This window comes from Vipera berus (assembly GCF_964194415.1).
Source record: "Vipera berus genome assembly, chromosome: 13".
In the NCBI taxonomy this organism is placed as follows: domain Eukaryota; kingdom Metazoa; phylum Chordata; class Lepidosauria; order Squamata; family Viperidae; genus Vipera; species Vipera berus.
Window position 1 is genome coordinate 9485653 of NC_138216.1, and position 15157 is coordinate 9500809.

Genomic DNA, 15157 nt, shown 5'->3' on the forward strand with positions numbered 1-15157 from the left:
TGAAAAGTAGAGTATTTATTTGTTAGGGGAGTGGACCAGGGCGATTGGGGCAGATAATGCCACACACAGCAAGAGCTGGACAATTGTAGACTCGCCATTTGGGACTGAACATTGTGCTTGGGAATGAATTGGAAGCATCTTATCTGAGGCAAATGATACGAAGGCTTAACAAACCAATCAAATCATAATCAAAGTCATTTCTGCCCCTGGTAGGACTTCAGCCTCAACCACCCTTCCGGTGGCATAGTCCAGGCTGGTGGGTGAACAGGATTCAGTCTGTAGGATTTTTTTGTGCCACCATCACCAATTTTTGTGCGATGAAGACCCATCTTACAAACCAGCATGGCCCGGGTTGTCTAAACTACCTTGAAACTAGGAAAGGTGAGTGGCTGCTATCCGTACATTGCCACAGACGGCTCGCCTTTCTTAAAATGTTGGGTTTTTTTCTCATGTATCTCTCTTTAGCTCCGTGCTCCAGAAATCTGTAACAAAACAATGAGACAGGAAGTGATTGGAACATTCAAATAGGTAGAAGGGAAATCTGAATGGGAAAACAAGAAATATCCAAGTAGAGAAATGACCTTGAAATAAAACTTATTCTGGAACTCCAAAAGTAGATTTGGGGAGTAATGGTACGTAGAAGTGACCTTGGGAGACTGGAGGAAGAGCAGCAGTCTAGACAACGGTCAGATAAGAGAATCTGTGGAGATTCTCAGTCATCCAGGTCATGGTTGTTTTTCCAAAAGGCAACTGGACTTTTTTTTTTCTGAGGAAGAAGACATTTTGCTTCCAGAATACCCCAGCCAGCAGGATTCTGAGAAGTGAAGTCCACCCATCTTAATGTTGCAAAGTTTGGAAAACACTGTACCGTACTAAACCAAAAGACAAATAAATTCTCTTATGCAGTGGAATGTAGTCTGGATTCCCAGGAAGGAGGGGCTGCATTCTAGAGGATCAAGAGACAGCTAAGTTTATATAGTTTGACTGGGAGAAAGAGAATTAAATATATACTCTTTCCCGGACAGTTTACAATGTCAGATCTTGCCCCCAACAATCTGGCTCCTCATTTTACTGATTCCAGCAGGATGGAAGGCTGAGTCAATCTCGAGCCCCATCAGGATCGAAATTCAGACTGTGGGCAGAGTTTGCCAGCGATACTGCATTCTAGCCACTGTGCCACGATGACTCTATAATGATTATAATTGGTGCAAATAGTTTGCTTTAGTTTGGCAATATTTCTGTCTATAGGTGAGGAACAGTAAAGGAAACGGTTTAGAAGAAACTCTGCTTGCATTTCTTGGTCTTCGGAGCCTGACACTTAGAATTTTAAGTTTGAACCTAGACATGGAGAGCTTAACTGTACCCATAAAAACATTATGATTGAAGACCTGAAACCCAGAGATCTCCTAATCCTTTCATTTCCTACGAGGCTTAAGAGCACACTACTGGCCAACCTCATAGGACTGTTGTGTAAAGGTTATGTTCCGATTCTATAGCGAACTTGAAAAATGGCTAACTTTCCCCGAGATGTTGGCTAGCATTTCACATGGAGACAGGCTGGGGTATGAGTGAAGAACCAGGCAATCCCGCCACTTTTGTTTGCTATAATGGTAGGCATCTCCCTTTTGGAAATCACCCTCTCTCTTTAGGGCTTTCTCATCTCAATCTCCATCATCTCAACTTCCATTTTTCTTGAAGATGATTTGGGTTAGGGTAAGCTAAGCCAGGTCAAGTCTGCTCAGGCTTAGGAAACCCCCTCCCCACAAAAAAACCCAAAAACATTCCTGAGGTTTGGAGCCAATCGATTCTCTGCTACGGCAAGGAACGAAACATGGACCAGAAATTGAGGCTGACTCAAGGGAGAACCCCCTTGTAAAGTCACCGACCGGGAAAGAAACTTCACCTATAGCTTAGCTATACCCAACAGTGAGGGAAAAGAATTCTCCGAAGTCATCCAGTCTCCGCCGTCCACCACAAGTGTCGTGCCGGTCACATACGAGGAGAGGGGGCTAACCAGATAGAGGACACTGTGAGCAATCTCCGTCTTGTTCCCGACTCGTTGAAGGGGAATGTTCCGGAAGTACTGATTGGAGTCCAGGTTGGATGGAACTAGAACAAAGGAACAGCATAACCTTGGCCCATTAAAGAAACAGGAGCACGGAAGGACATTAGCCCGTACATCACTCCAGTGGTCTTCACAGGGTGTGGTCCAAAAAAAATCAAGATGGCGGCCACCACAGTGCCGTTGTGAGGCAAACCTGGGGATGACTGATGTCAAGAGGGTTTTCTCTCCATCTGTAACCCTATCTTTTAATTCTGATTATAATGTTGCCCTTATTTATGCTTTCGTACTTCATGACATGCAAGGCGTTCAAACCGGTCAGTCCTAGAGGAGATCAACCCTGACTGCTCTTTAGAAGGCCAGATCCTGAAGTTGAAACTCAAATACTTTGGCCACCTAGTGAGAAGGAAGGACTCACTGGAGAAGAGCCTAATGCTGGGAAAGGTTGAGGGCAAGAGAAGAAGGGGACGACAGAGAATGAGTTGGCTGGATGGAGTGACTGAAGCAGTAGGCGTGAGCCTAAATGGACTCCAGAAGATGGCAGAGGACAGGAAGGCCTGGAGGAACTTTGTCCATGGGGTCGTGATGGGTCAGACACGACTTCGCAACTAACAACAACAATTTTGTGACATGTTTTCACTGTAAGCGTCTCAGAGTCACCTAGGTGAGATGGACAGTATAGAAATATGATGGATGAATGAATGAAACTACAATATCTGTTTTTTATGCACACACACACACGGAATTTCAATTGCATTGTTGTGGCCATCTTGATTTTTTGGACCACACCTTGAAGGACACCCCTTCATTTAACAAGTTCTTCTCTCCCGTTGGAACCCCACTCTAAAATCACAAAAGTTTTTAGTCTTGCCTTGAAGGGGGTGGGGGTGGGGGGAAACGAGCTCCTGTTTAATTTGCATTTTATGAGGAAAGTTCTAAGTTTCCATATCTCAGCTCCAGACACTGAGAGTTGGCCAAAATGGGAGAGTATTAAATAATCAGTTTAATTTGCACTTTTAGTTTGGACTCCCTCAGTTCACACACTCCAAGTCTTTGGGGTAGCACCAGGCAACTCGCAAATACTTTTCCAAGGACCCTTTTCAATTCTGTATTCTTCCAAATTCAATATTATGATTTTAATTGACAGTATACAATACAGTATTCAATACAAGCGAATTTGAGGGCTAATCCACATGGAGCCCCATTTCCATCTGTCCTGTGTGCCATTGTTCGCTCCCTAGAGACTAAAATGGACTGTTAGATGTTTTGTGCCAGCCATTGGCAGTTACCCAAAAAGGTCATCAGATGGAAGCAAAGAGGCTTCTTTGCTTCCACTGATGATTCAGGGGTCTCAGACCCCTGCAGCCCCATTGGAGAGAGTGTTTTATGGTTAGGGAGGGGCCGAGACCCCCCATAAACACCTCTGCTCAGGGGCTGCTCTTGCTTCTCGTCTTTGCTTTCTCTCTTGCATGCATTCTCTCTCTATCATACAAGCATGGATGCTTCCATGCCATATAGCTCTTTCTATATAATCTATCGACGAATAAAGCTTCATAATGATTGCATCTCTGCATCCTGCCTTTTTTACTTGGAAGCACCTTAACGGCCCATCGATCTCTCTTGAGAGTTGCCTAACATGGACAATGTGAAATTTGAGCGGGCCACGAGCAAGGAGTACGGTATATATCGGAGGTGGTGACCCTTTGAGAGCTGTATGCAACGAAATTTCATTTTGATGTATGCTGATTGGTGTACATTCAAAGTGACAATAAAGTTATCATCATCATCAACGTTTTATTTTAGTTTGCAAACTGTTTAAAGGATAGGCAACTTTGCAAATGTTGTACAGAAAATTGGGAATTGCTGTGTTCTAAATTTAAAGAAAAAAATCCTCCAGGAATAATTTTCATTGCACGCTTTCTCTGCATTCACCCCTTTCGAGAGTTGCTCTTTCAGAAGACTTAGAAGCCATCTCAGAAGCTTTCTTAGAAGTTACAAGCTGTTCTCAATTCAGAAGACTTACCTAAACGACGGTACCCCTCCGTGCCCGAAATGGGACCGGGGGCGATGCTAATCACTCTAATTCGTTGAGGCCCCCATTCCACAGCAAGGTGTTTCGTCATAGCCTCTGTGAAGAGACAGAAAAGCCCAACATTAGAACTTTCATGAGTTCCAAGAAGTCTACTTCAGGATTAAAACTCCTTTTTTTTTTGAAGGAGGAGGAAGAGAATATGGCTTATGAAATAATTTGGAGATACACAGTCTTGGTCCCATGAAGAACAGAAACGTATATTCTTGGGCCTTGGAGTACACCTTCTAAGGTGGACAAGGTCGGAACGGGGAGTTAACTTGATTTAATTAACACTTCATACTTTCCCTATACTTTTCAACTTTTCAATTTGGCCGCAAGTTTTTCTGGAGAAGCCCTGGAGTTAGGGTTTTAATCATGGATTCTCTCAAAGATCGCTGTGCAGAAGAAAGAAGCAACCAGTTGCTGCTTCCTGCTCACGGCTTTACAAAAAGTGAAAGAAAAGTCCATGAAATGAAAGTCTATCATCCAAAAATGTACTCAAAACTAAGAGGGTGTCTTGTCCGATTCCCAAAAATCTCAGCTAGATCGGAGTTAGTGGTCAAAGTGGGGTTGTACCCTGATATGGCTAGATCTACTGGAGACAATGGCCATAATATATTCCTTCCTGAGAAGCCATCATCCTCAGCGAGGAGAGGAGCTCACAACCTTGGACAGAGCTACAAGTGAGAAGGAGGAGGAGGAGCAGGAGGGGGAGACAGAATGCTTGAACCTCGTACCTATGGCTGCCTTGGCAGTCCCAGCATGCATCTGGAGAGCCTGGCCTTTGTAGCTGAGGGTCGCTGTGATGTTGACAATGACGCCGCCATGTTCCTAAGTCAATAAAGCAAGCAGCAAGGTTGAGGTCCACCTCAAAAGGGTTCGCAGCCACCACTTGTGCCAATTAAGAAATAAAGAATGCCAATGGCTGGCTGAAGCCTCACCTCCCCCAGTGTGAAACGTCCAGTCAGGAGTGTCCACAGAGGAATTAAAAAAAAACCCATCAAGATGGCGCCATGACTGCAGTGATTCATTTAACCATGACATAAAAAGGTCATAAATTCAGGTATGAATGACTTAAAACCACCTTGCTTGGCGACCGAAATTCTCGTCCCAATTGGAGTTGTTAAGTTGAGGACTGTCTGCATTATTATTATTAATAATAGTAGTAGTAGTTATAGTATTAAACTATTTGTTAAATTATTTACAAATGTTTGAGGGCCGATGAACAATTTCAAACTTCACGAAGGGGTCGATGGGTTGAAGATCTGGGGGGGGGGGCCTGGCCTTGGAAGTTAACAGTCCAGTCAAGCAGCCCGCGGATTAAGACAGAAAGCTGGGAATCGAGAAGGGAAGCAACCCTAATCCTCGACTTACGACCACAAGAAAAAGCCCAAAATTTCCATGCCTAAGTTGTGAGCTGTGCCCCATTTACAACTTTTTTTTTTTGGCCACAGCTCTTAAAACGAATCCCTGCGGTCATTAAGCGAATCCGGCTTCCGCATTGACTTTGCTGCGACCGTCATAAATATGAGTCAGTTGCCAAGAGTCTGAATTTCGATCATGGGACCATGGGGATGCTGCGGCGGTCGTTAAGTGTGAAAACTGCTCGTCAGTCACTTTTCTTAGTGCGGCGGTAACAGTCACTAACGAACGGCTGCAAGTCAAGGACTACCAGTACAACCATTATTATTATTATAAAACTGTTGTTCCTAAAACATGAAACTCAGTCAACTGATCACTCAAATTGACTGGCACTAATGGTTGACACGGGTTGCTGCCAGCATCCTAGGTATCAACCAGGTATCTCCTTAAAATGTAACATGTTCTGAGTAGCGCAGTTTTTTTGTAGCTTTGCTGGAGTTATTGCAGGAAGCTGCAATTTCTTCATGTATTATTATTATTATTATTATTATTATTATTATTATTATTATTATTATTATTATTATTATTAGCCTCTTACCCGAAGGGATTTTTCATACAGGACTTTGGAGACGTTGAAGGTGCCCAAGGTGTCAATTTCAATCACGGTTTTGTAACCGTTGAACGATAAAGAGCTAGCAGGACATAGGAAGTTCCCAGCAGCGCCTGAGAAACAAGACCGTGGAAAAAGGAACAAGACAGAAGGTGTGACTCGTTGGGTTGCAACCTTAGACCTGAATTCGTATCTTCTCCCTGTATGGAAAGCTGTTGCACGCCATGATCTCCTGATAAAACCCATCCATTAATCAAATGTGTTGGATCCTTGGAGGGAGGGAGCCATGTCTGGAATTAATCTAGATGCAACAGTTGTCCAATGGCCAAGGAGATTCGCTATCAGTGTTGGGTTTAACCAAATATCAGCATAACATTTGCCTTCTCAGATGACATGCTCTAGAGCAGTGTTTCTCAACCTTGACCACTTGAAGATGTGTGGACTTCCAACTCCCAGAATTCCCCAGCCAAGTGAGATTCTGGGAGTTGAAGTCCACGCATCTTCCAAGTGGTCAAGGCTGAGAAACATCACTCTGGAGGACTCAAAGAGATGTTGGACTGAGGTGGATGTCGACCCTACTCAATCACTAACACAAAATCCAGTCTTCTTGATTCTGCAAGATTGGGAGGCTGTGGGGGGAGGGGGGAAAGGGGGTGTGGAGGATGTGTTGTGAAGCAGCATGCTTGGCCATTTATGAGTTCAACTACAACACCTTCCAGCATCCAACAAGATCGGTCTTCTGAGGCCACCATCATTCACTCATTCCCGGTCCGAAGCTTGCAGATGGAGAGAACTTCCAACCACCAAGAGGACCAAACCCTCACCGTTAACTAGGATGTCAATCTTCTCAAATTCTCGGAGGGCCTCATCCACAGCTGCCGAAATGCTCTGAGGTTGCCGCACATCAAGACTGACGGGCAGGCATCGCTGGCCAGTGGCTGCACTGAGTTTCTTGGCTGCCTATCGTGGGAAATAAAAGATTTTAGGGGATCAGACAGCTGCCCGGCAGGCGACACGGGGGTGGGGGGGAAACAAGGACCATGTCCAAAATAGAAAACTGGCCCGTAAGATCAGCACTGGGATGGGAAGAAACATCTCCTATTTTTCAGAGACATGCCCTGTTCACCGCCCTGAGTCCTTTGGGAGAAGGGCGGTATACAAATTAAATTAATAAATAAATAAATAAATAAATAAAAAGTTTTACTGGCCAAGTTAGCATTCCACACTTAGCCAATTCTGATTGCATAAATCCACCGCTGAGTGGGTGTATCCAGCTAATTCTGCAATTAATGCAGGCTTACATTCTTTATTGGGTTGATGCAACCATACAAAATCAGAACCAAACAGTCATCTCTACAGTCCCATGGGAAAGTAAGCGCAGGTGGTTTCCATTTAGTGACCACAACTGCGACTGGCAACTTGGTCATTAAGCAAAGTAGTGACTAAGTGAAGCTGTGACTATGCATACGATCTTGTTTCAGCTTTCATTTGCTTGACAGACTTGCAAAGGGAAGGATTAGTCATAAAGTTACTTTTTCATCACCAATGCAATTTTAAACAAAACAATTTTAAATGAGGGAGTTGCTAAGGGAGGCCTACTTGTATACCTCACTGATTTATTTTTTTTGCTTGAAGAATATGTGGAAATTTTCAGTTAACATGATTCTCCTCCTACAGTATCGATGACTTCCAGAATCTATAGAAGACCATTGATTTTCCACGTGTATCATAGGATCCACCAGAAACTTAATTTTCCCCATAAAGCTTATTTAAGAAAATTAAAGCTATAATTGTACTGGTCATCTCTGTTTATCTCCCAACTGGCAATCTTTTCCTTCTTTATTTTAGCTACTTAGAAAAGGGATAGAATGACCTATCATTCTAAAAAGATTTTTCAGCAGTATACACCCATGCAACAGTTCCCTACAATATAAATAACATGATGGTTATTAAACATTAACCCAGCCACCAACCCAGTCTAAGTCAGCATTCCTCAACTCAGCCCCTTTAAGATGTGTGCACTTCAACTCCCAGAATTCCTCAGCCAGCATTTTGGAACTTGAAGTTCACACATCTTAGAGTTGTCAGGTTTGAGAAACAGTGATCTACATTCTGGGCTGATGACCCAATCAGAATCAGCCTCTAAAGCAGGGGTCTTCAAACTTGGCCCTTTGATGACTTGTGGACTTCCAACTCCCAGAATTCCTCAGCCAGGCATGCTGGCTGAGGAATTCTGGGAGCTGAAGTCCACAAGTCATCAAGGGGCCAAGTTTGAAGACCCCTGCTCTAAAGACCTTCCAAAACAACCAAGTCTTCCTGAATCTTTGGAAGACCACAAAAATGGGTGTCCTCCTTGCTTCACTGAGTTGCTACTAATATCCCAAATGGGATAGTAAAAATACAAGGCTCTAGCAGTCACTCACCTCTGACACCCGCTGGAGGTTTCTGCTGGCAATGACACACTGGCAACCGTGCCTGCAGGAAAATTTCCCAAGATCAGACAGAGAAGCCAATGAATGCAAAAGCAGGCCAGGAGCTAACTTATTTCTTCTTACTTAAAAGTGTGAGGGTTTAAGAAATGCAAAAGCAAATATCTGGGAAGCTGCACTAATGAGGCCACACTTGGCAACACAGTTCTGGTTGCCACAATATAAAAAAGATGTTGAGAGTGGAAAGAGTGCAAAGAAGAGCAACAAAGAGGCTTGGAGCCTAAAACATACAATGAAGGCTAAAACAAGGACGAGGGGTGACATGATAGCAATCTTTCAGTATCTCAGGGGCTGCCCCAAAGAAGAGGGAGTCAAGCTGTTCTCCAAAGCACCTGAAAGCAGGACAAGAAGCAACGGATGGAAACTCGTCAAGGAGAGAAGCAACCTGGAACTAAGGAGAAACTTCCTGACAGTCAGAACAATCAACCAGTGGAACAACCTGCCTCCAGAAGTTGTGAATGCTCCAACACTGGAAGTTTTTAAGAAGAGACTGGACAGCCATTTGTCTGAAATGGTATAGGGTATCCTGCCTAAGCAAGGGGTTGGACTAGATGACCTCCAAGGTCCCTTCCAACTTTATTATTATTACTACTTAACAACCAGGATATCATCATCATCAAAAAGAAGGACTTGGGGAAAATAGGATAGCCATGTTCCAATATTTGAGGGGCTGCCCCAAAGAATAGGGAGTCAACCTATTTTCCAAAGCACCTGTAGGCAAGACAACCAATGGAAGCTTATGGAGGAGAGCTCCATCTTAGAACAATTAAGGGGAAATTTCCTGAGAACAATTAATCAATGACACTGTTTGCCTCCTGGAGTCCTGGGTGCTCCATCCCCGGAGTTTTTCAAAAATGGACTAGACAACAATTTGATCGTGGAAACGGAGATGATTAAAAAAAAAATCCAGAGCCTTTTGCAAAGATCAAAGGAAGGCTGCAGAGTCTTAGCTGAAGACTCTGCAAGAGATCTGCTGTCCATACCTCATCAGGATCTCAGTGACACGGAATCCAATCCCGGAGCCGCCGCCTGTGATGAAAGCGACTTTTCCTCTAGAAAAATCAGGAGGAAGAGACGTCTGGAAACACGAGCCACCAACAGAGTTTGCTTACTTATATATTTATTTCTTTACCACCCAACACCCAAAACAACTCTGGGTGGCTTCCAAGTGAAAAAGCATGAAACACTGGAAAAGAAATTCCAGAATTCACAAAATTAGAGTTTAAAAAAAAAGGAAATTGAATCATATTCTTTATCACAGGTTAGTGATCCAGACTAATAAAACTTCTTAAATAAAACCTAGAAAGCAGAAAATGAAAAGATGGCAAAACTGGACAGGAATGGCTTGGAGGCAGCATAATTGTTGTTGTTGTTATATTTGTATTGCATCCTTTATATATATATATATATATCTCAAGGTGAGAGACATACCTAATATTGCCGCCTACTTTCCCCAGAACAACCCCACTGTAAAGTTTGGCAGGTGTGTGAGGGAGGGAGGGAGGGAGGGACTGGCCAAAAGTCACCCAGCTGGTTTCATGGCTAAGGCGGTTCCACACAACCAGTTTCATTGGAACCTTAAAGAGACCTAGCACCTTGGGAATTCTTACCTGAGGATGTCAGGCTGGAAGATATATGAATATTCTGGAAGACAGTCATCTGTGTCCACATCAAGAGGAGGTTCACAAGCAAAGCCTAGATGAGCCATGGATAGCTAGCTTGTTCTAGAGGAAGCACGGCAGAGTCACAACTGATCCTGAGATGGGGAGAAAACCCACAATATTATTATGGTTTGTCATAAACTCAGCCAGATGTTCAGCTTGATTTGGCATTTTTATCCACCTAGAACAGGAGTCCCCAATCCCCGGTCTGTGGACCGGTACCGGGCCATGGCATGCCAGCAACCAGTCCACACAAACAAACGAAGCCCCATCCGTGGGATCTCTTTTTCTTCCACAATTCAAACACAACCCCTGCAGTGAGTAAGGCAGATTGCAATCCTCACCTTTCACCCAAACAAGTTTTAAGCCCAAACAGATGCTGCTTCTTTAACATTAAAAAAAAAGTTTTACAAAGTTCTTTTTTTAAAATTAGATTTCTCCTCCTTTTTTTGTTTTTTTTTTTTTTGAGGCCACCAACCTTTGGGGAAATGTGTGGGGCAGCTTCAGAAAGGGGAATTCTTAAGGGGAAAAGGATCCCCAAATTCCAGCTCTCTGCAAAACAAGTGCTGGGGTAAAGCCTATTTTTGCGGCTTGCAGCAAGAGGAATGTTGGGAGTGTCTATGTCAGTCCTCCAGCTCACGGTTGTCCCCAGAGGTGCTTTTTCGAGAGGCAACTGGACTTTCTGCTTTTTTTCTGTGAAGACGTTTCGCTTCTCATGCAAGAAGCTTCTTCAAAGAACGTCTTCAAAGAAAGTCCCCCCCCCCTCAAAAAAGGGGGAAAAGCACCTTTGGAACAGGAATGTTGGAGCCACAGAGAAGGAAGGAACGGAGAAGCATCTATCCAGGCATTGAACTGAAGGAGAGAATGAGACGCATTTTTGTGCGCGCACACACACACCCCAAATTGGTTTTCCCTGGGGGAGGGCAGCCCTGCCCCTCCCTCGGCTAGGATTAAAGCTCCCGCCCTCCCCACCTCGCGCAGCTGGCTGGAAATGGCCGCAGTTCAATTCCCCATCACCGGAGGGCGCCAGGTTGCAAAAGCTTTTCTCCAACACTGGAGGTTTTAAAGAAGAGACTGGACAGCCACTTGTCTGAAATGGTATAGGGTTTCCTGCCTGAGCAGGGGGTTGGACTAGATGACCTCCAAGGTCCCTTCCAACTTTATATTATTATTATTATTATTATTATTATTATTATTATTATTATTTATACGATCTGAAGAGAAACCAGAGTATGTATATTATTATTATTATTATTATTATTATTATTATTATTATTATTATTATTATTATTATTATTATTATTATTATTATTATTATTATTATTATTAACCCCATTCCCGTTCCTGCCCTCCCGAGGCTCCTTGGGCTGGCACCCCACATGCACTGGGGAGACCGGGAAATGGAGGTGGGGGGGGAATGTCCCCTGCCCGGGAATTGCGAGCGCTTGCTTCGAGCGAGGAGCCTTCCGCCGAACCAAATGAGCTGGGACTACAATGCCCCTTATCCCCGCCCGCGGTTGCAACAGACAGTGGGATTTGCAGCCCCAGCGCACAGAGGGGGGAGGGGGTTTGCAGAAGGGTGCAATTACGGGTGCTTTGCCCCCCCACTCCTCAATTCCTCCTCCTCCTCGGCATTCCCGCCCCCCCCCACCCCAACAATTCCACCCTTTCCAACTCACCTCTCGTCTAAGCAGCTTCTTAGCGAGTTACGCTTCTCTCCGGTGCGCCTGCGCGCTGAGCTGAACCCTCCCCAAAGCATGCCGGGAATGGTAGTTCCTTGTTTGAAAGACTAGGAGGCGCTCGGTTCAGTGGCGCATCCTAAGGTTGGTCCTTCTCTTGTTGTCGAAGAGAGATGCCTTGCTTAGAATCCTATTGGGCAATTTCTTCATTAGACCTAATTTTTTTGAAAAAAAAAAGGAATATTCACGAAGTCTGGGAGTCTTCTTGATTGCACAACGGGCTGCGTAGGGTTTTTCTAGGCTGGTGGTTGCAAGTTGAGAAAAGTGGCTTCTATGGAGATTCTCAATCATCCAAGGTCATGGTTGTCCCGAAGGTGCTTTTCCAAAAGGCAACTGGACTTCCTTGGTTTCACTTCTGTTAGAATTGAAAAAGCTTCTTAAATGAGGAGTGAAGTGTTTTCAAGGGGGGGTGGGGGTGGAAAAAACCAGGAAAGTCCTTTTGCCTTTTGGAAAAAGGACATTTGGGGCATTGTTGATCTCTTCGCTTGTGTCCTTGATCATCTGGAGACCTTGGTATGGCCCAGGGGTAGGCAACCTTGGCTCTTTTATGACTCATGGACTTCAACTCCCAGAATTCCTCAGCCAGCTGGCTCAGGAATTCTGGGAGTTGAAGTCCATGAGTCATAAAAGAGCCAAGGTTGCCTACCCCTGGTATGGCCAAAGGAATGCTCTGCTCCTGGCTTTCCAACGTAGCCTGAGCTTTATGTATGGAGGAGGAGGTGGAACCAAGATCCTATTGCCATGCATTTTTCAGTTGACAGGAAATCCCACTTAACTCACAACTGTGATCTGGAGGATTACAAAACCTTCAGGAAGAGAAGAAGAAAAACAAGATTTGGACGACGAGGAAAATGCAGTTGGTTTGCTATGGTGTCCATATCAAATTGAAGCATTTTTTTTTCAATATTATAACCATATCATCTAATCAGCGAATAGGGAACTGAGGTTTTGCACACAGATTAACAATAGATAGCCATTATTATTATTATTATTTTTAATTAACATTGGATATTCATGTGATCCTTAAAAAAAACAGGATCTTGCATTATTTCAATAATGTATCACCGCGTAGCAGAGTGAGCGCCTGTTACTCGTCCCAGCTTCTGCCAACCTAGCAGTTCAAAAGCACGTAAAAATGCAAGTAGAAAAATAGGGACCACCACGGTGGGAAGGTAACAGCGTTCCGTGCGCCTTTGGCGTCTAGTCATGCCGGCCACATGACCACGGAGACGTCCTCGGACAAGCGCTGGCTCTTCGGCTTTGAAACGGAGATGAGCACCGGCCCCTAGAGTCGGAAATGACTAGCACGCATGTGCGGGGGAACCTTTACCTTTACCTTTATCACCACTTACATATTTAAAGAAATCGAAGCAGAAAGAGGAAAGCTTTGCAAGACAAAGTTCAGATGCAAACGGGGTGGAAACCAGGACATCTGAAACAGGCTTTCGAAACAGAGGGAGTTGCTGAGATAAGCAAACATTTGATCTGGATTCCACTCAGAACCTCCATCTAAGGACAAACACACCCACTGGGTAATCTCTTCCTTTCTACCTTGTCCCTCTAGCGGGGCCTTAAACTTGTGTATTTATTATTTGCTTTTTAATCCCACCTTTTAAAATATTTTTTATTATTAAATTTATCATTTTATTAGATGTTAGATTTATTATTGTTTATTATAAGATGTTTAACTCAAATGTTATCCCCAACCTAGCCAAGAAGCAGCTTTACACCATCCTTAGTTGTGTGAGTGATGTTTTCCCTCCTCTTCATCCAGAAGGCACTGCAGCTGTTTTGGTGTGTGAAATCTACCACACTTTGCTGAAGATATTGATGGTGGAGGTGGTCTTCAGTGGGAGAAGACCATTAGTGGTCAGTTCAGGCTCTGTGGCCACATCCTGACTTCTCCAAATGCCCAAAGTCCCTCTGCTGGCTAACGGATGAGCAGAGGGTCCTGACCTCAAGACAAAAATCAGGGGTCTCCAAACTTGGCAACTTGAAGACCTGTGGACTTCAACTCCCAGAATTCCCCAGCCAGCATTCACCTCAGAGCCTGACCCACGCATTGGGTGTTAGGTACCATAAACAATCAAACAAAAATGGCTGGCTGGGGAATTCTGGGAGATGAAGTCCACAGGTCTTCCATTTGCCAACTTTGGAGACCCCTGACAAAGAGGAGCAATGGTAATTTTTTTTAGAAAAGTCTTAAGGTCTTCTGCCGTATGGCAGAAGAAGTTGGTTTCGTCTTACAAAACATTTTAGAAGGGGCATTTAGTGGGCTTTCTTTCTTCAGGACACGAGTAGGTTTTGTGTGTGTTGGTTCGAAGCAGTCTCCTTCACCCGGATGGTCTCTCACAACTGCAAATTGGCCCTTTGTTACCAGCTCTGAAAGTGGTCTGTTTTCTCTTTAGTGGTTTTCATGTGACCCTCTAGTCTAGTATATGAATATCATGGGATGCAAGTTTTCGTCTCAACCCTTTTTTTTTAAAGGACTTCCTTCTATTTTTCATTTTTCTCCAGTAGGACAAGGAGGATGAGAGTGACCAATGCAAATGTCTGCACCAGCTTTGGAAAATGGAGACCTTACCCCGTTCTCCTTTCCTGTGAGGAAGCTAAAGTAAACTAGCATGGTCCATCATTTCTAACCGCTGGAAGCACTGGCATGGGTTGGGTTCTTCTTGCCCTATGTAAAGTAAACCTTTTGGAATGGAGACGGTCTTCTGGAATGTGACTTTTGTCCCTCGTGACTCAAGGGACTGAAGAAGGCAATATAACACTTTCGTTTGATTGTTTACAGGATCTAAAATCCAACGTGTGGGTCAGACTTTGAGGTGAATCTGCACGAACTCATTCTGTCAGTGTAACACTGTAATTTTCTCTCTTATTTGCATTGCTTTAATGCAGTGATATAGGGACGCGGTGGCTCAGTGGGTAAGGACGCTGAGCTTGTCGATCAGAAGGTCGGCTGTTTGGCGGGTCGAATCCCGAGTGCCGTGTAGCCTGTTACTCGTCCCAGCTTCTGCCAACCTAGCAGTTCGAAAGCACGTAAAAATGCAAGTAGAAAAATAGGGACCGCTACGGTGGGAAGGTAACAGCGTTCCGTGCGCCTTTGGCGTCTAAGTCATGCCGGCCACATGACCACGGAGACGTCCTCGGACAAGCGCCG

At 44.3% G+C, this 15157-nt stretch overlaps 1 protein-coding gene across 4 annotated transcripts; it reads right to left on the bottom strand.

Annotated features, from left to right (window-relative positions):
• On the bottom strand, positions 1-11954 carry DECR2 (2,4-dienoyl-CoA reductase 2). Of its 4 annotated transcripts, none has more exons than XM_081338060.1 (10): positions 11935-11954; positions 10205-10350; positions 9578-9646; positions 8529-8580; positions 6930-7065; positions 6094-6218; positions 4871-4964; positions 4086-4190; positions 1921-2109; positions 1-482 (listed from the first exon to the last, which is right to left on the bottom strand). In XM_081338060.1, the coding sequence occupies exons 2-10, from the start codon at positions 10300-10302 to the stop codon at positions 448-450; spliced, it is 903 nt and encodes a 300-aa protein (XP_081194186.1). In that variant the 5' UTR covers positions 10303-10350; positions 11935-11954; the 3' UTR covers positions 1-447. The 4 variants fall into 4 exon arrangements, with proteins under 4 accessions (XP_081194186.1, XP_081194187.1, XP_081194185.1 ...); XM_081338061.1 differs by lacking the exon at positions 11935-11954 and adding an exon at positions 11041-11212; XM_081338059.1 differs by lacking the exon at positions 11935-11954 and having other exon boundaries at positions 10205-11212.
• Positions 11955-15157: the final 3203 nt, after the last annotated feature.